The sequence below is a fragment of the Danio aesculapii genome, chromosome 3, assembly GCF_903798145.1.
Source record: "Danio aesculapii chromosome 3, fDanAes4.1, whole genome shotgun sequence".
In the NCBI taxonomy this organism is placed as follows: Eukaryota; Metazoa; Chordata; class Actinopteri; order Cypriniformes; family Danionidae; genus Danio; species Danio aesculapii.
The window spans coordinates 32,568,969-32,596,650 of NC_079437.1; the positions used below are offsets into that span (position 1 = coordinate 32,568,969).

Consider the following 27,682-nt stretch of genomic DNA (forward strand, 5'->3'; position numbering starts at 1 on the left):
TTTACTTGGCTCTGGTGTTTTTATTTTCCTGGACAAACCATATGCAGACAAAGGAGTCGTTTAATTATTTAGTTAATTAGCTATGTATTTTTTTCTTCTTAATTTAGTCTGATTGATAATGATAGAACAGTTTTTTACCTCTATGAAAGGTTATTTCGAAATGACCAGCAGATGTCCCTCCTGTTACATAATATGGATCTCTGATAGCGGCCATACGTCAATAACGTAACATTTAAGACAAAATCTTTATTTATTATCATTATTAACTTTGACTACTTGTCTAGAAATCATAGCTAACGCCTCATTATACCAAAAGCTTCTGTTTTAATATATTTTAAAGTAAATATCGAATTAAAAACCTATGAATGACTATATCTTAACGTATCCATTAGCATAAACTGTTAGCTAATGTTTAGATGGGCGTCTTTCTACATAACAATATATATTCTTTGTTGAAGCTGCTGCAACTTCACATTACTGAACTGATTGGCACTGTTATGTAAATTAGCTGAGAACATTTAAAGCGGGCTGTCGAGAACATTCTATTGTTAACTCGCCTCCATCGCCAAACATGAGCCGGTGGGTCCCACTCCTGAGAGGACCGAGCGTTGCCCCTTTAAGTCTACGCAATGGCTAGACTCTGATTTGATGCTTTGTAGCTGTGCAGACACCTCTCACATAATCAAAACAACGTAAGGAAGCGTCTGCGATACGGGAAGGTTAGTATATATTATTATGATGCACATATTTTCATGCGTTTTGTATGTTTATGCAGCCATTTAAATGTTGTTCCATTCAGAAATGCGAACAAAATTTTCGCTTGTTGTGTAGTCTTATCGTCTTGTTATGTGACTGGGAATTTAAAAAAATAGGCTTTCAGCTGTTGTTTAATTCGTCTGGGGGTAATTGTTGTTATTCGTCATCACGCTGTTGTCCCATTTCTCTTATTTGAGTGCAGATTTGAATGCTAATTAGTGTAATTTACCGCTCCATTACAAATATTGTTGGCTTCGCGCTTACGTCCATATTTGTTGGCGGTGAATGGAATCCTATTCATTAGCATTAGGATTATTAAAATCAAATCCTTTTTATTATGGGCACTTCAGTTATTCACCTTAAAATGTAAAAAGATCAGAGTGCAGAGATATTGGCAAATTGAGTCTTTTCTGTATAAATTGAAATATTCAATACAAAAGAGTAACGAAAACATGGTTATCTAATTGTGAGAGTTCCTAAGTAGCCTATCAAATGCATTGTTATACACTTTTATTATTATTATTATTATTTTATTATTAATATTATTTTTTTATTATTATTATTATTAGAGAAAATAGTTTTGCTGGACTGATGGTCAAGTTTAGACACTTATAATAACAGTTCTGGGACATTTCACTTGCTGTGTTTGAAATCTTTCCCTTTCTCTTTGTATTGTACACTACTTCAGGTGTTAGATATTTTGAAATGTTATCAAAACCATAATGGAGTGTGTTATAATGTGTGCGCATTTGCAAACTAGGGTTTGATTTATAAATGCTAATTAATACAAAGCATAAAAATATTCAAAAAGGCATACAAATAGACAAATTAAGACAATTAAATAATAATAAATACAATGAAATAAAATACATATTAGTATTTTATAACTTTCTAACTTATTATTATTATTATTATTGTTATAAAACAATGTAATAATAATGTTTATGTTATATTGCTTATGGATGAAATATGATCAGAAATGCAATCATTCATCCAATCATTTTCCTTCGGCTTAGTCACTTTATTCATCAGGGGTCGCCACAGCGGCCAGAATTCAAACCAGCGACCTTCTTGTCAAACAAAAACAATTAAATTCAAGGTAGTTTAATAACAAGTTGTATTTGGTGACAATAGAAGCTTCCAGTAAACAAGAGTAAACAGATAATATAATAGAAAAGTTGTGTAAATAAATACAAAACATACACTTTGAAATTATTCTATATAAATATATTTATATAAAAAAATGTATCTGTGTACTTATAGTTATATATACAATTAGAATATAATTACTGGAAATTAAATATGTAGAGGTTGGGTTTTATCAAAAAATATATATAACAATATATTTATTGTTAACCCTAACCCTAAAAAAAAAAAAAAAAATATATATATATATATATATATATATATATATATATATATATATATATATATATATATATATATATATATATATATATATATATATATAATAAATAAATTTGTCAATAAATGTTTAAATAATTAAATTATATAAATAAATAATTGTATACAACACTGCACTATTTAATAATATTTAACTTAATAAAATGATGGGTTGCAGCTGGAAGGACAATATTTACTATTATTTAACTTAAAAAAACATTTATTCTCTAAATAATATTTTAGACCCTATTCATATATATATATATATATATATATATATATATATATATATATATATATATATATATATATATATATATATATATATATATATATATATATATATATATATATATATATTTATTTATTTTAAAAAATAATGCAAGAAGCAATGTAGATTTTAGGATAGGGATCACTAAAGTGTTTGTCTTGAAGTTGATCATATTTGAATGTCTATGGCAATCAAAAAGATTAAAATCTCCCTGATCAAGTATCATTTAAAAAATCAATCAGTGTGAAGGAATTAAAACATTAGTATAGCAGGTGATAACAAGCTGATGCCATTTATGAGTACAACAGCAGATTAAAAGCATTAATACTGTACATATGAATATTAATGTGCTGTTAAAACGAGGTGATTAAAAGCGAAGCATAATCTGGCACAGTCTCGCTCTCTCGTTATGGTTGCTTAAAGGGGACGCAGGCCTATTTGTGTGTGTTGTGAGACAGATGGGCCCTGCCTTTTTCTGACTGCAGGGAGCAGATGGAGAGCAGGGCCAGAGCAGGGTGTCATTATTAGCGCAGGGGGGTTTGCAGGAAGGATGGGGATAGAAGAAGGTGGGGGATTCAGGAGATGCCAAGCCTTGATAAATTCACCATCCCCTGGGCTGCAGGAAGACCCCCTCGAGCCTTCTCTCAGGGGATCGCACTCGGTGCTGAGTCTGCATTATACCTGGCCAAAACGCACCAGAGCAGGTTTGCCTGATAATGAGATTGGAATATAAGCTTGAGCTTCTCCTGCTGTTGGTCTGATAGTGCTTTTGCAATTCAGATCAAACATTTTCTTCAGCTATAGAGCTAGTTTGAGAAAATAACGTTAGTGAGAATGTGTTGAAATAATAAAACATAATAAGAAACGAATGGAATATGTTTTTTATGAATTTATTGCTGCTCTAGAGGGTCTTGTATAATTTTTACATCTTACTAAAAATTCACATCAAAAATTGTTGAAGCAGAGATTGAGGTTTAATAATGCGATTTAAAAAAGTTGAGAAAGAGAAATTGCTGTAGAATCAAGTGCTATGGCAGCTGGCAAATATATACAGTTGAAGTCAGAATTATTACTGAATCACCCCCTGAATTATTAGCCCCCCTGTTAATTTTTTTCCCCAATTTCTGTTTAACGGAGAGAAGATTTTTTTCAACACATTTCTAAACAAAATATTTTTAATAACTCATTTCTAATAACTGATTTATCTTATCTTTGCCATGATGACAGTAAATATTAGTTTACTAGATATTTTAAGACGCTTCTATACAGCTTAAAGTGACATTTAAAGGCTCAACTAGGTTAATTAGGTTAACTGGGCAGGTTAGGGTAATTAGGCAAGTTATTGTATAATGATGGTTTGTTCTGTAGACTATCGAAAAAATATATAGCTTAAAGGGGCTAATAATTTTGACCCTAAAAACGTTTTTTTTTTAAATTAAAAACTGCTTTTATTCTAACCAAAATAAAACAATAAAGACTTTCTCCAGAAGAAAAAATATTATCAGACATACTGTGAAAATGTCCTTGCTCTGTTAAACATCATTTGGGAAATATTTAAAAAAGAAAAAAAATCAAAGGGAGTTTAATAATTCTGATTTCAATTGTATATACAGTTGAGGTCAAAATGATTAGTTCCTGTGATTTTTTTTTTATTTTATTTATTTTTTTCTTTCTTTTTCAAATATTTCCCAAGTGATGTTTAACAGAAAAAAGAATTTTTAACAGTATTTTCTATAATATTATTTTTCTTCTGGAGAAAGTCTTATTTGTTTTACTTTGACTAGAATAAAAGCAGTTTTTATTAAAAAAAATTTAAGGTCAATATTATTAGCCCTTTTAAGCTATATAATTTTCAGATTGTCTACAGAAAAAACTATGGCTGCACAATATATCATTTCAGCATCAATATCAGAATGTGATCCTTCACAATAGTGACATTGCAGGATATGCAATGTTGAGTTTGTATTAGAATTCATAATTTGCATGTGTTTTTGATACCTGTGAATGTATAATGACCTTAAAAACATTCAGGCATAATAAATTCTACCATTTTTTACTTTAACAGCGGTTAATTTTATTGAATTATTTTTATATTTATCATTCAGTTACTGTACTTGAATACTTTTAGACTCTGAAAACTATGAAACATTTTTTTTAATTGTATCTTTTTTGATTGTATTTATATATTGCTATGCATGAAAATACTCACAACCCATGCAAATACAGAAGTGCACTGCAAATAGCACAAACCACATCGAAAATGTGTCAGGTGAACCCAAAAAGTTTATAAATTGTTACTTACATTTTATGGAGATGCACTCCAACTGCAGAATCATCCTAATCGATCTTACATTATAAATTCTTTCAAAATAGATATATTAAGTTATCTGGTGAAATTGTATTCAAATCGCAATATATATAGCAAAATAAAAAAATATCGCAATGTTATATTTTTCCAATATCATGCAGCCCTAGAACAGACCATCGTAATACCATGACGTTCCTAATTACCCTGACTTGCCTAATTATCCTACTTAAGCTTTTATGTTGCACTTTTTTTATCTTGAAAAATATCAAGTGAAATATTTTTTACTGTCATCATGGAAAAGATAAAAGAAATCAGTTATAAGAAATTAATTATCAAAACTATTATGTTTATAAATGTGTTGAAATCTTTCCATTAAACAGAAATTGGGGACAAAATATAAAATAAATTTAACAGGAGGGCAAAAAATAGTTTTATTATTTTTATATTATTATTATTAATTGTTGTTGTTATTATTATTATTTTACTATTATTTTTGTTCTTGGGTAATTATTGTAAAGTAAAACCATACAAATATTTATATAAATAAATAAATAAATAAATAAATAAATAAATAAATAAGCATAAAATTATTTATGTATAAACAAATAAGTAAAGATAAGAAACAATCATTAATAAACACTTTAAAACTATTTCAATGTTACAAAAATAAAAAGTACATATTTAGACACTTTAAGTGGATTATATATTCTATTTTTAATATTATTTAGTGATATATTTAATGTTTATTATGTATTAAAACACTATACATTGCTGTACTTTATATCCTCTGTGTCATTTATGCTAATATTGCACTGACCGTAATGCTCAATATTTAACGTTTTAATCAAACACTTTGACCAGAGGAGCAATTTATGCCCGGTGATGATAACACAATAATGCCTGTAGGTCAACAATAAAACTTGCTTGTTTTTTTGTGGGTTAATAAAAGTAAAGGAGATGGAGCCCTGAGGTGCTCTGTGATTAAAGGTGCAGGAATAGCTAGTGGACAAAAAGAAATCAAAGGAGCTTGAGGCATTTGCAACACCTATATATTACTAGAAAGCACAGCCAACACCCATTAATAAAGACCTGTTTTTAACACCGGAAACCAGATGCTGGAAATGAGCTGCATGATATGTTTAACAAAAAAAACTGTCTCAGTGTTTGCCCATGATGAACCAAACTGGACTGAGGTGAAGTCACTCTTGGTCCCAGTATAGCAGCATGTCTTTGAGCTTCGTGATGGCTGTTAATAAGCCGGAGTGTGAATGAAACAGAGGTGTGTGTCAAGTCTGACCTCTCCATCCCAGTGTGACTGATCTCAGCTACATAAACAACACTTTCACACACTTGCCTCACAAAAGCACATGATCCAAGCTCCTTTATTTAATGTATGATTTACTGATAAAATAAAAGCAGTTAGTTTTTTTTTTTTTTACAACCGACATGTTGTATGTTACACTGATTACTTGCATATATATTTACCTGATAATCAATATCCTGAATCAGTATTCATTTGCAACAAATGTCAATAATTTCTGTAATTTCATCTGTGCTTTTAGCTTAAAAAAATCATTCATTCAGTCATTCATTTTCCTTTGACTTTGTCCCTGATTTGTCAGGTGTCGCCACAGCAGAATGAACCGCCAACTTATCCAGCACATGTTTTACGCATTGGATGCCCTTCCAGCTGCAACCCAGTACTGGGAAACACCCGTGCCCATTTGCATTCGCACATGCACTCACACACTTCGGCCAATTTTGTTTACCCAATTCACTTATACTGAATGTCTTTAGACTGTGGGGGAAACTGGAGCACATCGGGAGTACATGCAAACTCCACACAGAAATGTCAAACGGTCCAGCCAGGACTCGAACTAGCAACCTTCTTGCTGTGAGGCGACAGTGCTACCCACTGAGCCACCATGCTGCACTAGCTTAAAAACTAAAGATTGTATCTGAACACTGGCCTTTCTTGTTAAATTTCATCTTTACATCAATAAAAATGTCATTAAAAAACATCTGTTATACTAGTTTTTACAAATATGCTAAAGCGCTAGTTTCATTTATTAAAGGACAGTTTAAATAAATAAAATAATTTATGAATGGCATGAAGAGTGATACTCCTAGAAGTGATGCTCATAGAGAAACTACTTTTCTAACAAATTGGTGTCATTTACATTAATATAAATAAATAATTTTAGAAAAAAACCTTAAAGCTAATTGTATTGAAAATGCTTAATTCACAACAAACATTTGTAAAGTATTTGTAAATTTTCAAAGATCATTTTTATTTTTGTTTGTGCCAGTCTTACACAACTGTGCAGGTGGATGATGTTTCGCTCTGTGGAAAACAAGGATTTACTGAATAATCCACTGTTTGTGTATTTGCATTTTTAGTGTGTCGTTCTTCTTATTTTCTCCAACTTTTTTGTGGCAGGTTCAGGCAAGGGAATGTTTAATAAGTAAAACAGGCCACAATTTAATTTGCTTGCATAAAACTGGCAGGAAACAAATAAATAAAATAATATATATATAGATATATATATATATATATATATATATATATATATATATATATATATATATATATATATATATATATATATATATATATATATATATATATACACAGTTGCAATCAGAGCAAGGAACAGAGCAAGGAAATTTCACAGTATGTCTGATAATATTTTTTCTTCAAAATAAAGTCTTATTATTATGTTTTATTTTGGCTAGAATAAAAGAAGTTTTTATTTTTATTTAAATAGTCTACAGAGCAAACCATCATTATACAATAACTTGCCTAATAACCCTAACCAGCCTAGTTAACCTGCCTGGTCCGCGTTTACCAACACTTGTTTGGGTCTGTAATTCCTTAGCATCTTCATAAAGGTGGCATTGTTTTAAATGATGAAACAGGTTTGTGGTGTTGCCTGTTTTTTAATGGCACAAGTTGTCTGCACAGTGCAGTGCATGTTGCTCCGTTTTGTGTTGGATTGCAAAAACTATGTAGCTCAAGACTACAGAAGTTTAGTGACGTTTCTTTTCAACAATGTCTGTGACCTTATTTTTTTTAACCTTATTTTGCAACTGACACTGTATGGCTGTAAACTTGTACTACATGTAGCATCCAGAATTGCAGGCAGCAAAATGCCTGCGCAGCGTTACGCATAGTGTATAAACATATTGTTGAACTCTTAACGAACTGTCATTATCGTTTTAGCAAAAAAATAATTGTGCATGGTCAGGTTTATTAGAATGCAGATAATACCTAAAAAAGCAGGCTTATTTATCCCATTTTAACCTCCACCTCACATACTGTTTTCTGAGTACAAACTCTTGACGTACAGATTTTGTCTTGTTTCTACAAGACAATATGTTGTGCTTGTGTAGAAAATTCTTCTTGATATGAGAGATTTTAGATATTTATACTAATATTTTTTGCAGTGCTCTCTCTAAACAAAATTTATATAATGAAAACTTAAATGTGAAAGAAAAAATACAGTGCGCAATGCTATATACTTTATTTGAGCAGAATACCCAATATAAAGTATACACTAGTTTGTGAATAATGTAGTTTTACTACCTTCAATGGTGCAATTGCATATATTGAAGAAGTATTGATACTTTGACTACAAAGTAAGCATAATAAAAATTTGAATTTGCTTTGTGTAAATTAAATATAAATTAAAGATTAAGTAGATTAGTTGATTTAACAAGACAATGTGTCAGTAAACAGGGCGCCTGTTAATAAAGTTTCTAATAACTACCTTTTCTAACAAAGGCAATAATTTTCATAATAAATGAAATGATTACTTACGTGCTGGTCCGTTGAAGCCATGTTTGTTAAGGTGATGGTAAGATCACGTGAATTATGGTTCATCGTTTAATCGGCGTCCAATCCCGGCTAACTTCCGGAAAGGTAGAGTAGCCAATAGCGCTAGAGATAACAAGTGAACCAAGTCCCGCCCCAGGACTGACAAAATTCCAAAATGTTTCGCGCGAGCAGAGAGAAGAACCAGCGAGCGAGCGAAGAGAACTGATCGCGCGCGCGCGCTGTAGGCATGACCTCGCTCGCGAGAGCATACATCGTGCGCACAGATGATGAGGTGCGCGCGCGGGACTTGTTTTCTTCGCGCTGGATCAGTTGAGCGCGCACGTGAAGATCCCCTGTGCGCTCGCGAGCTGTAGTTTTCTCGCGTGTAGATCTGTAATCTGCTCACGGTTCACTTCTCGCGCGCAAACATCACCGCTGCGCTCGATTAATATTGGCATTGATTTGCCGCCATAGATAAATGTCATTTCAAAAGTATCATTTGTTGTGAATTTCTCTATCTGGCTCACAGCACCAAAACTGTTGTGAAATTCTAAGATGAGCCAAAAAACAGGGAGAACTTTCGGGTGTCTTCAAAGCAGAATCCTTTAATAAGAAGAACTCGGCGTCGCTGGGGCGTCATTTAAAGAACTCTGTTTTAGTACAGCAGACTCAAAATGTTTATACATTTTACAGTAAGGTGGGACAAACCTAAACAAAGCATGCAAATGAATTGTTGTTTGTCAGCAGGGTGAATTGCCTTTCCAGTCCTGATCTCATCAGCATAAAAGTACCCATTAGCGATACATTTTAGCATGAAAACAAAGTGTGCAAATTATGTTCTTAAGACAGAACCCATCCGGCCAGTTGACCAGCCTGAAAGTGTTACTTTGCCATTTGTTAGACAATAGACACAGCTGTGCTTTAAAACTGACAATTTGCATTACTTTGGAGACAGTCAGTGCTCAGGAAACCAAGAGATTTTCAGGTCTGTCACACCCTAGTTAGAGTTTTGAATGACTTGAGCTAATTAAAAAACCAAAGAATTTAACTTTTCAGTTATATATAGTTTATATATAATTAGATATTATATATAGATAATATATATAAAATGCTAATTTGGAACTAGATTATATAAATTTATATTCCCACACATTCAAAACAATAAACCAGCCTCATGTCAATACAAACCTTCCAAATGCAGGTGTAGAACAACAGGAGGTTGAGTAATTGAGAATGAAAAATTGGATGAACTCAAATAGTCAAGCAGGTTCTTAAGTCAGACATTCCAGCTTCCAGGAACTGTGGCTGAATTCGGGCAGCTGCTCTCTCCTTCAGGGAAACGAGTCACTCCGCTCATAACCTACGTAACATGTGGGAGAACACCGATCACTATGGCAACCACCTCCGTCATACAGTGCATGTAAAAACATTTCATGGCTGTATGGGATTTTAGAGAAAACTTTTGAATTCGCTTATCTGTGCTTGTGAGTGTCTTAATGCTAGTGGATCTGTGTGTTGTTAAAGCTACCCCATGGGTAGATCTTTCTTTGAGCTTAAGTATAGTGAAGGCAGTGTAATTGTCTCTGGAGTAAACACGGGTAATTTAGTGCCCTCTGTGTGCTCTATTCATTACATAACACATGCTGTTTTATAACATGATTGACAGTCTAGCTCATGTTTGTGAAAAACACAACAGATGTCCAAAATCAGAAAATAATTGTTTACCTGATAGTTTTATGTGTGTGTGTGATAGATCAGGACACAGCTGTGAATAATGACATGAGAAAGACAAAGGTATTACAAGGAGAAAGGGAATTATAAGGACATTGCTCTTCATGTCCCCATTTTTATAATGCTTCATAAATCATACAGGATGAGTTTTTCAGAAATTATAAATGCGCACAGTTTTCTGTAAGGGGTGGGGTTTCGGGTTGGGAGTAGAGCGATAGAAAATACAATCCTTACAGTATGAAAACGATGGAAATCATTGGAATGTCTCCACAATTCACAAAACTTTTCGTCTTACTAATGTACCAGTTCCTTGCAGCTTAACATTAGTAAGACAAAAGAAATGTGTTGTGGGACAAACAAAATAGAAACATTTTGTCACCCTTTGCTAATGAATGGGAAGGAAGTTGAACAGATGAGTTCTTTTGTATATTTAGGTGTGGAAATGGACTTTCAATTGTCTTTTGATAAACACTCAGAGAATGTTTTTAAAAAGGCTCAGAAGCGGTTCAGTCTGTTGAGAAAAATTAGATTTTGAGAAGGACATTTTCATTGTTGTATATACAATTGAATCAGTATTGTCAGCCCCCCTTTGAATTTTTTTCTTTTTTAAATATTTTCCAAATGATGTTAAACAGAGCAAGGGAATTTTCACAGTATGTCTGATAATATTTTTTCTTCTGAAGAAAGTCTTATTTGTTTTATTTCAGCTAGAATAAAAGCAGTTTTTATTTTTTTAAATTAATTTTAAGGTCAAACTTATTAGCCATTTTATGCTATATTTTAATTACCCTAACCAGCCTAGTTGACCTAATTAACCTAGGTAAGCCTTTAAATGTCACTTTAAGCTGTATAGAAGTGTCTTGAAAATATCTAGTCAAATATTATTTACTGTCATCATGGCAAAGATAAAATAAATCAATTATTAGAAATGAGTTATTAAAACTATTATGTTTAGAAATGTGTTAGAAAAATCTTCTCTCCGTTAAACAGAAATTGGGGAAAAAAATAAACAGGGGGGCTAATAATTCTGACTTCAACTGTAAATCACTTACACTTGTTATCCTTACTTTTAACATCGTAGCCTGGTTTATCTCCCTCTCTGTTAAAAGTAAAAATAAACTTTTAAGGTTAGTAAATGTAGGGAGTAAAATAATTGGTGACACCTCTCACTGATTTATTTACAGCAGTGACAAAACCTCCACTATTGTGGAAGACTCTTCCCATCCTTTCTTTACATGAGCTGTTTCTCAATTCCAAGAACACAGAGAATGGACTCTTGTTCTTGTGGAGAGCGGTCTTGCCAAGTTACCTTGGAAGATCCTGTGAGAAATGAGATACTGCGTTCTTGCAGATGATTCACATGACCTTCGCACATTTTTTTTACTGAAAATTATTTCAACGTTACAGCATTCATACAATGACTTATTGCTTTTCCCTATCACAATATGCACTATGCATAAAGACACTGCACAATACAAATAAAACAGATTTTATTTTATTTATTACTACGATTTTCAGCAAATAATAATGTGTTTATGCCTCTATTAAGATTTTCATGTTAATGTTTACTTTACGGTCTCATTTAGGGAAACTCCAGAGATAAAGAAGTTATCTCTGAACTTTAATAATAAATCTATATAAAACGCTGCACTTCCCACCTCCTTTATTCAGTTGCAATGACATCTGGGACTTCTCAAGTGAATTATCCTCGATATCAAGAACACATCCGGGAAGTTTCATGCATCCTCCGTTCAGTTTTGGAACTAAACTTTGGCAGTTGATGATGACGTTACACGAGAACACGAGGACGCAAGAACGCTAAGAACGCATATTGTGAAAAAAACATGGTTCCTTTAAGTTACTTCTGTTTGGTAGATAGTATAAAGTCCCTTTAGCAAAAAAGGCTAAGTACAGGAAGACGTTTATTCACATTGCCATTGTTTCTTTAAATAGGATTCTTTGAATTTTTAAATAGCATTTTTTTAAATAATTGTTGAAGTGTATTTATGTTTTGGTGTTTTGTGTGAGCCAATGTCTAAACACAATTTTCTAACCCCTGTGGGATAGACAGTAAAGTTTATTGAATAGTGTCAAGTTGAATTGAATTGAATTTATTGAAAAACAGCACTGTGTTTGTGTGTGTTGTCCTGGTATTCATCACAGTGTGGGGACCAAATGTCCCCAGGAGTATAGGAAAACCAGTAATTTTAGCATTTGGGGACATTTATTTGGTTCCCATGAGGAAAACGACACATAAATCCTACTGAATGATGTATTTTAATGTGTAAAACTGCAGAATTTTTTTCTGTGAGGGTTGGATTTAGGGGTAGAGTTGGGGAGAAAGCATGGAATTTACAGTCTGTACAGTATAATAATAATTATGTCTATGGAGAGTCCGCATAAAACATGAAAAGCCAACGTGTGTGTGAGAGAGAGGTGTGTCAGGTTTTAAACTCTTCTGATCCTTCTTCAGGTCTTTAAGGGATTAGTGTACTTGCTTACTGGGACATTGTTTACACTGTTTCAGGAACATATGGGAATCTCTCTCTCTCTCTCTCTCTCTCTCTCTCTCTCTCTCTCTCTCTCGCTGTCTGTCTATCACTCATACAGTATGTAGGCCCATACGGAATCTGCACGCACAGAAATCCACAGATTTCTGCAGATTTTTAGCTCATAATTGAGTTTATTAATTTACCTGTGTAAATGTGTGTAAATTTATATTTATTACGTTTTTAAATCATTTTCAGGAATATTATTGACTAATATTAAAATGTTCATATAATTTATTAACAGTTTGTAGAGTAATATTTTCTGTCTTTTAGTAGAGATACTATATGTGAGATTATACCGTTTGCATTGTAAACAGTAAATAAGAGTTAAAATGTTTTTTTAAATTTTATTTAATATTTTAAGTTTTTAGTTACGACCCTCCCAAAAATCATTACACATAAATCTGCAGATTTTTTACAAAATTCTGCGCAGAAATAGCAAAAAATGTCCGCAGATTCTGTCTGGCCCTACTCATATGGCACAGAACACTAAGTTGCTTTTTATACAAATACATACACTAGTTATTGGATGTTATGAAATGGAAAGGAAAAAAGACAGTAGGTAAATCTATTGCCTTGGACAGAAGGCATCTTTATACAGTTTAGTTCATTGCAGCAAATGGCCAATCAGAATCAAGTATTCCACAAAAAGCTTCATAATAAATAGAATTGAGTGTCACTCTCAGCATTAGTGTTACTCCCCTCTCTCCACCTCCTGCATTCTGTGCACCTGCTCCCGGTCATGCTTTCATTTGGGGTGAAGGGCTGAATTAAACCCCCCCTTAAAACTATTCATTCTTTCCCTCCCACCTCTTATCACACACACACACACACACGCACGCACGCACGCACGCACGCACGCACGCACACACACACACACACACACACAAAGACTAAATGTTTTATAGTTGTATATATTGGCATAACAACTACAGCTTGTTAGTTTAAGCCTTTATTCTTTTTTTTAACATTCATTTTCATTTTTCATCTTTCATTTTTGATCTTATACACACTTTACCCTCAAGTCCTAATGATGATGTTGAAAATTCATGTTAAATCTCTGTCCTATTTACAGATTTCAAGCATCATGCCTGTGGCAGCCACCGGCACAGAGCATGGTAAGTGTCTATATATATAAAAAAGAGAATTTTTGACCCTATTCACTCACATACTTACTTCTCACACATTTATACTTTATTTTATGTGTTATTTAATAGCAGTGTAAAGCAGTGAACATGCATACATCATAGATATCTCCTTTTTGTGAATATTTCTAATGTCTTACTGTTATAGTAATCATATTTATTTGCGTTTTATGGTCATGTTGTGATTAAATCCAGTGATGAAACAGAATATATTTAAGCAATAATAAATCTCAAATATTTTAAGCCAAATAAAGGTTGAATGCACAGTTAGGACATTTGAAATTGATTTGTATTTTCCCCTTCAAATGAATTTTTATTCATTTATATATATATATTAATCTCTCTGCACTTTTTAAAATATATATTTCAGTAATCAAAAGCATGTCCGTTTGATTGAAATTGTTATATTTACAATTTATTTACAACTATTTATTATGAGTTAGTTAAAGTAAAGTACTTATTGAAGTTAATTGAAATACTGTGAAATATTCTCAAATTCCATATTGTTCCCGTTTAAACATTGAAAGACAGATATTGGGTAATTATGTCTATATACTATTAATATTATATTATAAATGAGAGATATACATTCTATTGTACAATAGTATTTCTTTCACAGTTCTTCTGAACCATTGTTTTGATTGTCATGCAAATTCTTGGGTTTCAATTAACACAGTCACACAGAAAGAATAACACTACTTTCGTCATAAATTGCCATATTTTTGCAACATTATACAGCTATTTCCATATTTACGATTGAATTTAGCAGTTCTGTTTCTGCTTCCCACATCACAGAAATAATAGGGCTATTCCAACGCAGAGTATTTATTGTCAAACTTAAATCAGTGTATTTTAATCAAAAGGGGTGAAATCATCTTCATTTACAGCATTTTTTTTTCTCTGCACTTCTTTGGACGCTACTGCAGATGGCTCAGCATCAGTACAGAAAACTAGTATGCTGTTGTGCCTTTGGCATAAACAGCAGCAACAACAATATCATTTAAATCATTCAAAGAATTTGGAGTTAAACCAACACAGTACAGATCACAACAGATGAATCACAGAAATGAGGGTCATTGATGCTAATTTGTTTGATTGCGGTGAGGAATTTCCTGGTGCTATAAACATGGGCACACTTGTGGCTGCCACAGATGGCTGGCACAGAAACGGGGATGCCCAGCCTCAGTCATATCATTCTCTGGAGATCCACTTGACATTTTCTTGCCCTGCAGCATCTGCTAATACACTCTGTCTGATTCTGGAACTCAGAGGTTTGAGTATGTTAAAGTACATTCCACTTGTTTTGAAAATATGCTAATTTGCTAACAACTCAGCTTGAGTTAAAAATTTTTTAGACACATTCAATAAATTACTGGGTCTGGTGGGAGCACTTTTAGCTTAGCTTGGCATAGATCATTGAATCAGATTAGCTCATTAGCATCTCACTCAAAAGAAGGACCAAAGAGTTTAGTTAATGCTCATAATTAAAGCTTGACTTTTCTGTATTTACATTGTGTAGTAAGGCACAATGATATTATGCAACAGCTATGGTATGGCAGCAAAATTCCATGGTAATTAAGCTAGAATGACAATTCCTAGCCAACTAGGACCAGAAAATAGCAACCTTTCAATTTCCATTGTCATAGTACACGAAGTAACTACAGTAGAGTTCAGCTTTAAATAAGAACCTTTTCAACTCTTTTTTTCTTTTGCTAATGGTCTAATCCGATTCAATGAATTATGCTAAGATAAGCTAAAAGTGTTCCTGCCATACCCAAAGATCTTCTTCTCAAAATGATCAAACTCAACTGTTTAACTCTAGGGGATAAAATGAGCCAATAAAGTACAGTGTGACTTAAAGGAGCTATGATCTACCCTAAAATGTCAGTCTTGTAGTTTAAGTTCTCTACACTTTATTATATGCTCTTCCAGTCAGACTTCAGTAGTTAAAGGCATTGCTGAAAATGTAGTGTTATGGGGAAAAAAGTGGATCAAATTTCTGACAAACAAGATTCAAGCTCTACGTTTCAAAATGAGCAAATGTTGTCCTTATGTGAATATATAGGTATAAAACGCTCCTGATAAGCTGATCAGATCTTTGTGTGTTTTTGCCCTTAGCAGTGCCACAGGTGCTGGATACACTGAGCGACAGCACTAGCTCCACCACTGCCAATGATCTGGACCTCATCTTTCTCAAGGGCATTATGGAGAGCCCAGCGGTCAGTTTACTTTATGCAACTAGTCCCCTTCATGCAAATAAGCCTGGGTGATAAAACAGTAAAGCTGCGGTCACACTAGAGTTTGAACATGCGAAATTCTGTAGAACGTCACTGTGAAAAGGGGTGGGATTAAAAAAGATGATTAGACATTAATAAAAGCGAGCGATTGGTCCATGTTTTAAATTTCTGTACAGAGAGGTCATGTTTTGATCCTCGATTGGTCTCACGCAGTCAAGTAATGCGATTGCGCAGGTCAGAGTTTACCATGCTTGAACTTTGCAACAGAGCAAACTGCGATACTTGTCGCACGAACTTGCGTTTCCGTTCTGACGCATTCACGTGTGTATGAATGGAAGTCCATGGGGAGAAAAGTCCAGTGTGACCGCAGTTTAAGGATAATTCTCAGGATGTGATTTTCCACTAGATAAAACATGTTTGATTAATGTTTAACATGATACTAGCCTTTCCATAGTAATTTTCATAAACTAGCCCACGTAGGCCTACGTTGCGCGATAGCCTTGAAAAGGCCGCACACTCCAGCATGCTGGCGCGCAATGTGGAAAAATAGACTGACTGCATCAAAAATGCATTCATATTGGGCATTGACAAGAATGAATATAGATCAAGCCACCAAACACATGAAAACGAAAGTAACGACCATGATTTAAAACAATTAAGGAGTAGAAAGTACAGTTATTTGTGTAAAATTGTGAAGAGTAAAAGTAAAAAGTTGCCAAAAAAAAATAAGTAGTGGAGTAAAGTACTGATACCAGGAAAATCTACTTAAGTACAGTAACGAAGTATTTGTACTTCATTACTTCCCATCTCTGAATATGATGGTTATGCTTTCAAGCAAACAAACTAAAAGGTTAAGGATATCGCTTTGTTTGCATGTGGATGAGTCTCAAATAAATAACCTGACCAGCTCAGGAGCAACACTTGAACTTAAAAAGAACACAAATGTCTGTCTTTATGTGATTCAGTTTAAAGCCAGCGCTGATGTTCTCAATGGTACTGATAAACAGGAGAATCTCTGTGCCATTAAAGGGATAGTTCACCCAAAAATGTTTAATTGCTCACTATTTACTTGCCCTTAATTGCTTCCAAACCTTTGAGTTGATTTTATTTATTTTTTTGCTAAACCTAAAAGATATTCTGAAGGAAGCTAGTAACTGGTAACCATTGAAATCCATTGTAGGAGGATGAATACTACTGTTACATTGTTTCAAGCTTTCTTCAAAATATCTTCTTCTGATGACAGAATTTTCTGTTTTGAGTGAACAATCCACTTAGTCCACTAGTCCACAGATTTACCATGATTTTGCTGAAGTGTCAGTGACTGCAGTACCATTGTGTTGTGGTAGAATTAGGAGAAATTAATATGATTTTTTGTTATGATTATTAACAATCTAGTGGCTGGAGATTGCTAACGGACTACAAATCCGCCATTACATATACTGTCATATATACATATACTACATATACTGTCATGCACCACACACACACACACCTGTTCCGGATCACGAATGATTACACACACACAGCCGGAGGATTGTGAAAGACTGATCACAAGGACTATTTAAACCACACACACATCAAGGCTGAGTCTTGTTCATCCCTCAAGTTAACATTATGACACGTTTTCTTAGTCCTGCCTTTCTGTTGCTGACCTTCACTTCGCTTTGTTTGTTTTGTTTATGTTGTTAGCCGCCTGGATCGACCACTCGCTTGCTTATTGACCTTGCTCCTGACTGTGATGATTGCCTGCCTGACCATTCTCTTTATAATAAATCCTGCATTTGGATCCCCAACTCGGTTGTCAGCATCTCCCTTGTGACAGAAGACTCAGTCCTGACGTGTGTGTGTGTTTGTGTATTTTAAATAGTCCATGTAATCAGTCTTTCACAACCCACCGGCTGTGTGTTTAATTATTTGTGATCCGGAACAGGTGCGTGTGTGTGTGTGGAGTGCATGACAGTATATGTAGTCCATGCAATGGCGGATTTGTAGGTTGTTAGCAATCTGCAGCCGCTAGATCACTGATAAAATTTTGTTATTAAGATCAATTGAATGCATTAAAGGGATAGTTCACCCAAAATTGAACATTTACTGAGTTTTTTATATTTAATTTCAGTTATATTACTGAATAATATGCAAAAGCTTTCTGTAGATGATTTGTGTGCAAAAAGTATTTTAGTCTTTTTGTTGGAAGTGATATATGAGACATAATTTTCCCCAAAAAATGGTTCTAGTTGAAATTTCATTGTAAACCTTAAATAAAAGTTAAGAAGCTTTCAACTAAACAAAAAAAAAATCTATTTCTGTATTTGGTTTTCAAAATCTAAGCTAAAATCTCTACTCACTATAAAATCACCACATTGTACACTGTAGTGAGCTTCTCTGATTATATCCACTAAAATACGCTGCAAGCTGTTCTTGATGTAAAAAAAAACACATCTTACTATAGAGTTTTCAAAAATGACAACTGCAAAATACACATTCAAATTGTCACATGACATAACATGTGTAATAACAGGCAATGAATATGACACTTAACCTGAATGATCTCTCAGAGTGCAGAGAGTCTGGAGGAGACCCGACTGGAGGCTGTGAGGGACAATAATGTGGAGCTGGTGCAGGACATTCTGAGAGAGCTGAGCCCCTTCACACACCGCAGCAACACAGCAGCAGAGCTGTCCCGCATACTCAACCAGCCGCACTTCCAGGTACACAAACTGAACAAATGAATTAAGATTAATAGACTGATTAACGGCTTACACCCTGTGTGCTTGATGTATTTGATGGTTTAGTCTCTGTTGGAAACCCATGACTCTGTGGCCTCTCAGACATGTGAGTCTCCACCGCCGAGCCCCTGTGCATTTATGGAGCCACCCATTAGCAGCGCACAGGTGCCAGCTGATGCCATCCGCATGGTGGGCATTCGCAAAGTGCCTGGAGAGCACCTGGTAAGATGGCATTCAGTGTTTCTGTCTGCGATTTAAACAATTTAAACTAAAATCTAATGAAATGATGAAAAAGCCAATGAAATGTTTAACATATAATATTTTTGTTGTGCTCTGCTTCAAATTGTATTAATACACATTACATGCAATTCTATATTAATTAGATTATATCATTTGATGTTATCGGTGTATATATTTTATATTGCTGAATTTGTGTCATAATTTAACATTGTAAATTACATTATGGTGTTTTATTATATATGTATTAAACAGTCTTATTATAATATATTGTTAATAGTATTCTAATTCTAATATTATATTTCAATGCACACCATAAAGTTTAAATTGTGATTAAAAATATGAGATTAATATACATTATGTAGTGTCTATGCATCTATATATTACAACAATACTACAATTATTATATTGGATTATATATATTATATTATAATAGATGTTATAGATGTTACTACAATTAATATAATGTAATTAATATAAAGTTATTATAGCCTCTTATGGCCCAAGGTGTTTTTTTACATCCATTTTTTATTTCTCTTTGCTATTTGGGCTTCTGAGAACCTAATTAGACTAAAAATCTAAGTATCATCTTTTGATATGATGTACTTTTAGAGAAAAATTATGTTATATATTATATGTGGACTCGTGGTGAATTTACATAAAACACTTTTTCCTGAGTTTATTTTAATGCATATTTAACATAGAATTTTTTTAACTTGCTTTAACTATCAGAGAGTAAAAACAATTTTTTCCCATTTTGGACAAATAGTGTTTGGGACATTTCAAGTGCTGCAAAACAGTTGCAGGATGACACAGTATGTCTGTAACAAAATATAAATTATTTAAAGTATTTTAAATATCCTAGGAGGATAATATAAATATAATATTTCAGGGCATGATTATATCATATGATTAAATAAAATAATACAAACTCCACAAATATATGAAAATTCCACAGAGAGTGTATATTATAAATACAAAAATATATATTCATTGTATGAATATACACTTTATATTAATTACATTATGTTACCGTATTATATATATATATATATATATATATATATATATATATATATATATATATATATATATATATATATATATATATAGTTCCTTACATGCAACAAAAAATTCTTTTTAACAATATTTTTAATTATTATGACACTGCTATACACTGTTTCTTTTCAATGGGTTTATGTATTTTTTAAAAAAGACTATTGAAACAAAAAAGAAATTTGTTTTACTGTTATTCTGTTCAGGAGCCACTAATATGTAAATCTGCTGCTGACATGTTATACAGTATTGCTAAAGCATGTCAGATATGTATAAAATATGCAATATATCAACATCATCAAATAAAAAAAAATACAGCAAATGAAAAATAAATGACAAAAAAGAATAAAAACATCCATATAATAATAATCTCTAAAAGGTGTAATGATTACAAGAATAAAAAAATGTATATTTTTAAAATAAGTAAAATAACGGTGTACAAATATTTTGCACCCAGTTTACTCCTCTCTGAGTATATGGAAAGCTTATCTGAGTCATTTAGATCAAAGAATTATTTCTAATGAATTAATGTTTCTTTGGCTCTTGCGGCTGTGCATGCACTGTCAGCTGCGAAGCTAATCGAAAGTAAATCAGGCAAAACGCAAAAACGCATACAATTAACAAAGAAAAAATATATCGCTTAAAGAGGCTAATAATTTTGACCTTAAAATGCATTTTAAAAACTTAAAAACTGCTTTTATTCTAGCTAAAATAAAACAAATAAGACTTTCTCCAGAAGAAAAAATATTATCAGACATACTGTGAAAATTTCCTTGCTCTGTTAAACATCATTTGGGAAATATTTAAAAAAGAAAAAGAAAATTCAAAGGGGGGGCTAATAATCCTGACTTCAACTGTGTGTATATATATTAAATTGTTTTAAATAAATTAAATTGTGAATATGCAACTTTTAATTGTAAAATGCAATGTAATACAAAAAGTGATGAAGTAATGGTATTTGAATGTTTAAAATGTGCTGCTGGTATTTTGCTGCTATCTTGTTGTTGTATTAGGGCGTGACATTTCGTATTGATAACGGAGAGCTGGTGATCGCCCGTATTCTCCATGGGGGGATGATCGATCAGCAGGGTCTGCTCCACGTGGGTGACATCATCAAAGAGGTGAATGGGAGAGAGGTGGGTGACGACCCTCGAGTGTTGCAGGAGGTGCTGCAGGAGACCAGCGGCAATATCGTGCTCAAAATCCTTCCCAGCTACCAGGAGCCACATCCCCCCCGACAGGTACCAGCTCCTTACCCTAAATACACCATGGGACATTTTCTGTGCCTCACTGCCGGGGTACTTTGGGTATCAGTGACCTCTTTTCTACCTAGTATTTTATGTCAGGTTGTTTTGAAATATCCACATATGCAGATCACTGCTATCTACTTTCCACTTGTTGTTTTTTTTCCTCAGCTGCTCTTTCGTTGTTGTCATGGAGACTAGAGTAAGGAGTGAGTCTCACTCTCATTTAAAGCCAGATGTGTTTACTGAGAGAGGACTGTGAGCTTAAAGCATATGCTAGACGATCTCAGTGGACACTTTAGCATTTTTAAATTCACTAGATTAAAGTCAGCATAAAAAAAAGAAGATTCATATGTGATTTATATATTATTCCCTGTTTTGATGTTTGTATCTGAGCACGGCTTCTCAAACGGCTTGATTTTGTCCAGTGGGAATTGATTGATTGGTTGGTTGGTCCAGTGGAGGTTATTTTGAAAAAAAAATCAATTAAAACAATTTATGTAAACTTTACTTTGTTTTCAATTAAATAAGTGTAACATATGCCAGCTAAAAGAAACTATATGAACAAATCTTGTCTTCAAGGGGTATACTTGGGAATGCAGTATTTAGCATCCATGTTAGAGTGCACAACTCCCATGCTGGAAACAATGGTTTGAATCCAGAAGGGCTGATGACCCAGATGTGACTGACTAGAACTGTGGGGTTTTACTTGACCAGGATGGCAGGAAGTAGAACCTGAGGTGTTAATCTTCAGTCCTAGATGTGCTGAGTAGTTATGGAGGTGTTACACTGGCAAGCTGAGGCATAGAGAGTAAGGGTAACAAAATCCAGCTAGCAGATACTGTGCGATCTGTAATCCTGTAGCTGAAATAGTAGAGTATGGCTCTAACAATGCCATGGTTCTTAGTTTGATTCTTAGAGAAATTCAAGAACGGATAAAATATTTACCTTCAGTGTATGTAGCTTTGGATAAAAATGTCTGCCAAACACATACATGTTAATGAGTTAACTTCTCTGTCCTGGCCTCAAGCCACAATTCTAGACTGACTCCTGGGGCTTTTGCATCTTTCTAAGGGCTAAGTTGCCTTGAACCATGCCGAAGTGCGATGGTACCCCCTCCCCTCTCCCCCGACGACCTGCACTCACACTGCCGTTTGCATTCTGAACCTGAGCATGCTTACGTCATCGATGATGCGACTCATGCGACTCTCGCTCAGCACATTGGACATTGCTTTAGTTCTATTGTTTTAGTCATTTGGGATACAGTGATACAAACTCAAATATTTTGCCAAACAGATCCATAACTTTTGACGCTCATAAATAATCATAAAGTCCTCATTTTGCAGGTATTGGGAAGTTTGCTGAAGGTGGCAGCTGACGTGCAGCAAGAGATTTCATCTTTAATAAACTACGACAGTTTGTGTTGTTTGAAAATTAAGAATGATTAAAAAATCCATATGAAACAGCCCCTTAAAAGTGACGTTGGGTCTTCAGTTTCGGGGTCAGGTGCACTTTGCACTCACACTAAAAGCATACCGCGCCAATGCCCAACTGAACCGCGCTCTGGCACACCTATTCCAGGGCCGGCCAACTGAACCACACCTGAGCCCGATTCGGAGGACTCACGCTTGTCAAACAAACCGGGAAACACACCTGCCCATAGTGTGAGTGCACCGCAAGTGTACTTAACCATGCTGGAAGTTCTGATTTATATCCCACTTGGAGCATGGTGAGATGTAGAATTACATTGGTACTGAGTCCTGAATGGGAGCAAGTAAACTCAGAGGTGTTACTGATGTGACAAAGATGTGAGCAAGTACATCCTGAGGTGGCACATTGGTGCCATGACCCAGATATAAGAAAGTAGAACCAAAAGTGCCACATTGGTGCTAAGTCATGAATGGGAGCAAGTTAATCCTGAGTTGTTACTAATATGACCCAGATGTGAGCAAGTAGAACCAAAGGTGTCACGTTGGTGCTGTGACCCAGATGTGATTAAGTAGAACTGGATGTGCCACATTTGTGCCGTTACCCGGATGTGGGCAAGTAGAACCTGAGGTGGCACGTTGGTGCCGTGACCCGGATGTGATCAAGTAGAACCAGAGGTTTAACATTGGTGTCATGACATCAGATTGGAGGAGTGAGGGTTTTAGGGGATAATTGTAAAGGAGGCCAGCTAGTACAGTCTGCTCAAATAAACATCACTTCCCTTGCCTGAAGAGGTGCACTTATGACTGACACATCATTACACAATCTTTGGTATCTTTGTTAGTGTGGTAACCTCCTATGCTGAAAATGCCCATTTAAACCCCACTTGGAGTAGAGCAATAAAAACTAGTAGGGTTAAACAAGGATAAACAGTTTATAATAAACACTGCAATATTTTCTAAAAACAAAACCATCAATTTCAATGTCTCAAAATAAGAATAACAGAATTAAGGAATTCAATTCTTAATTGAAATGAATTTAAAATTGTGAATAAATGCAAATAGGTTAGATCATTAACATTATTGCACGTTATATTTCATTAAAGGTCACTTTCATTCTTGTCTTCACAGGTTTTTGTGAAGTGCCATTGTGATTATGATCCAGCTAATGACAACCTCATCCCTTGCAAGGAGGCGGGGCTAATGTTTTCAAGTGGAGACATCCTGCAGATTGTTAACCAGGAAGATGTGAACTGGTGGCAGGTTGGCTTTTCTTAACACTCGCATACCTTTTTGCTAAAATGACATTCTAGACAATATAGTGACTAGAGACAATCTGCTTTTATTTATGATGTAAGTTGTCTCTATAAAAAGTGATCAGCCTAGAAAGAATTGTAACCTATAAAATTGTACTAATGTTTGTTCATGATGGAATATAACCCTTTAAAGAAAGATTATTATAATGATGTGTGCGTGCAGGCACGTCATGTGGAGGGTGGCAGTGCTGGGCTTATTCCCAGTCAACTTTTGGAGGAGAAGAGGAAAGCTTTTGTGAAGAGAGATGTTGAGCTTTCACCAGCAGGTGATCATACAGATATATTAAATAATTAATAACATGACATTAAAGATTTCTGCTGGAAATTCAGCTTTACCATTAAAGGATAATAAATATATATAGAAACATATTATATGTATTTGATATATTTTGTCATATATTGATGATTGCATTTATTTGAAATCTTCTGCAGCATTCTAAATACATTAACACTCACATTTATCACAGTGAATGCCTCATTGTTGAATAAAATTATCAATTTATTTCAGTTGTTTTTAACCCAAAACCTACTGAATGGTTGATTTGTGTATACTGCCATCTGGTGGATTGATGTCTAATCTTTAATCAAACATTAAACATTATCACTGTGCATCACAGCCAATCTTTGCAGTGGAATGGTGGGCAAAAAGAAAAAGAAAATGATGTATCTGACTACAAAAAATGCAGGTTTGTTATTTGTTCAAAATGCATGTTTGTCAGACTCTAAACTTAACCATTTTGACACTGTTCCCCAGTCCTTCAATTCTGGCTTATTCCCTGACAGATTTCGACAGGCACGAGTTACTGATTTATGAGGAGGTGGCAAAAGTTCCACCATTTCGCAGGAAGACACTGATTCTGATTGGTGCTCCTGGTGTGGGCCGACGAAGTCTGAAGAATAAGCTGCTAGTGTCAGACCCTCAGCACTATGGCGTCACCATTCCCTGTGAGTCTTAATGACCAAATGTACTCACAACTAGGCCCACATCGAATCTGCACGTGCAGACATCCGCAGATTTTTCCAAGAAATCATTGTGAGAAGTCTTTCAAGAGAAGTCTTATGTGAAGTCCTAAGTGAGAAGTCTAGCTAGTGCAATGTTGCACTGTAGATTATATATGTTATGGGGGTTGTGATACAGAGGGGTGGAGTCAAATCAAAACAAAGCATGCAAATTAAGCAAAGGAATTAGCCTTGTGACAGCCCTAATACCATCAGCATAACAGTCCTGTTTCAGATTCATCGGTGCAGTATTGCTCTGAACTTCATTGAGACAAAAAGCATATTGGAACCTTACCCCTAGCATTTACATTACTTCAAGTTCTGCCAGTGGTCAGTAAAGCAAAAGGTTAATGATTTTCACAACTGGGCTGCAAGGCATTTTTATAGTGTCCTAATGTAAAACACAATGTACATAACTTTTTCACTTATAATCTATTGCATGGAAACCTACTGTAGATTTATACATTTGTAATCTTACAAAAAACACAAAAATAATATAATATAATTTCACTTTACTTAAAAAGCAACTAAGTCTTTATTTATTTATTTTAAGGGTGATTAATATTGTAAAATATTACTTTTAAAAGTAACTTTGCCCAACTCTGATGATGATGCCCATATAAAGGTATAGTGTGCCTATAGTCTAGTGTGATTGCAGCTTTAGATCTGTACCTGAGCGTGACCTAATGTAGCTCAGAATGTCATTTCTGTGAGATAGGTATTTTTGGACACAGTAAATGTTCTGCTGTTCAGTGCATGGTCTTTTGTTCACAGTGCTGTTATGTAACTGTCCACAGACACCTCTAGAAAGGCCAAATCGGCAGACAGAGAGAATATGATGTATGCCTTCACATCCCGGAGTAAGATGGAAGCTGATATTAAAGCTGGCCGCTACCTTGAACATGGCGAATATGACGGTAACCTCTACGGCATCAAGATTGACTCCATCCATGAGGTAGTGGAGGCTGGACGCATCTGCATTCTGGACGTCAATCCACAGGTATGAGTCAGAATCCTTTCAGCATCAGAAGTTTTCAGCGCTGAGATCAAAAGTCTTTGTGAACTTCTTATTATTTAATTTTGTTGTAGACCCTAAAAGTGCTCAGGACATCAGAGTTTTTGCCATACGTGGTGTTCATCAAAGCCCCTGAGTTTGAGGTACTGAAGGCCATGAACAGATCTGGAATTGAGGCAGGAGTGGCGACCAAACGAAAAACAGTAAGTCTCACTACAGCATACACTGCTTTCAAAAATCCCCAATTCAACTAGTGAAAAAACCTCTATCGATCTCTCTTTAACAGGATGCAGAGCTGAAGAAGACCATAGAGGAGAGCGCCAAGATTCAGAGGGTGTATGGACACTACTTCGACCTTACCATAGTAAACGATGATTTGGAAGAGGCCTACGGTATACTCAAATCCTCCTTGGAGAAGTTAAAGGGAGCTCAGCAGTGGGTTCCGGTCGGGTGGGTCTTTTAGAGCAACAGCTAATGGATGTTTCTATTGACACTTTATGCCAGTGCTGACTGGTTTATATCATCAACCTCGTGCCAATATTCTACAGTGAGCAGAAAGATCTGACTCAGACATGAGTGTGTGTGAGTGTGTGAAATCACCATCTACCTTTTACAAACACAGCTACATCCTGATACAAACCTCAGAACCAAACCTATTGCAAAATCTTGTGTCAGAATTTAGCTAGTCTCATCGTTTTATTTATGATATAGTTTAGTTCAAGCATCACTCATCATCATTTTAGCATTAAAAAAGATTAATAATAGAAGAATCCATTGAAGAGTAAGATGAGTTCATTTCAATAACGTATTTGTGTAAAATAAGATTATAATATTTTGTAGAGAACATTTAGAATTTTCATAACCAACTGGCTAAATGTGTTTTTGTTTTGTTTTGTTTTTTTATATTGTCAGGCCTGTAGCCAGCCTGGTGAAAGGAGAGATTCTTTTTTCCTCAAAAAGTGGACCTTTCTGCAGTTATTTGCCTCTATTTCTATTTAACTACGAAGATAAATATTTATAGTTTAAATAGCTACTGCATTTTAGTGACATTTTAATTTTTTTTCTGGATTAACTTGTCGGGTGGTCATCACAACTACACTTTTTGATGTACAAAAACATTCCCTAAAGATTTAGAATAAAGGAATATGAAAAAATATATTATTAATATTATTTATTAATAATATTATTTTTATCACATTTCATTTCACCAACAAAGGCTGCTCACCAAGGCTGCATTTATTTCATCAAAAATACAGAACAAATGGTAAAAGTGTCAAATGTTATTGCACTATAAAATAACTGTTCAAAAGTAGTTTAATTTAATAATTTATTCCAGTCATTTTAAAGATGAATTTTCAGCTTCATTACTCCAGTCTTCAGAGTAATATGATCCTTCAGAAATCACTCTAACATTTAATATTATTATTATTATTATTATTATTAT

At 34.2% G+C, this 27,682-nt stretch overlaps 1 protein-coding gene across 1 annotated transcript; it reads left to right on the top strand.

The window, feature by feature from the left end:
* Positions 1-638: 638 nt before the first annotated feature.
* mpp2a (MAGUK p55 scaffold protein 2a) lies at positions 639-27,605 on the top strand. Its single transcript, XM_056451498.1, has 13 exons — positions 639-719; positions 13,912-13,954; positions 16,100-16,200; positions 18,774-18,926; positions 19,011-19,166; positions 21,251-21,478; positions 24,040-24,171; positions 24,388-24,490; positions 24,842-24,910; positions 25,008-25,169; positions 26,021-26,223; positions 26,313-26,441; positions 26,525-27,605. The coding sequence occupies exons 2-13, from the start codon at positions 13,924-13,926 to the stop codon at positions 26,699-26,701; spliced, it is 1,644 nt and encodes a 547-aa protein (XP_056307473.1). The 5' UTR covers positions 639-719; positions 13,912-13,923; the 3' UTR covers positions 26,702-27,605.
* Positions 27,606-27,682: the final 77 nt, after the last annotated feature.

Bases quoted from the DNA above. Each gene is read 5' to 3' on its own strand.
- mpp2a (XM_056451498.1), top strand. From the start codon at position 13,924: ATGCCTGTGGCAGCCACCGGCACAGAGCATG. The intron at 24,172-24,387 runs GTTGGCTTTTCT...GTGTGCGTGCAG, and splicing joins AAGATGTGAACTGGTGGCAG to GCACGTCATGTGGAGGGTGG. The intron at 25,170-26,020 runs GTGAGTCTTAAT...AACTGTCCACAG, and splicing joins CTATGGCGTCACCATTCCCT to ACACCTCTAGAAAGGCCAAA.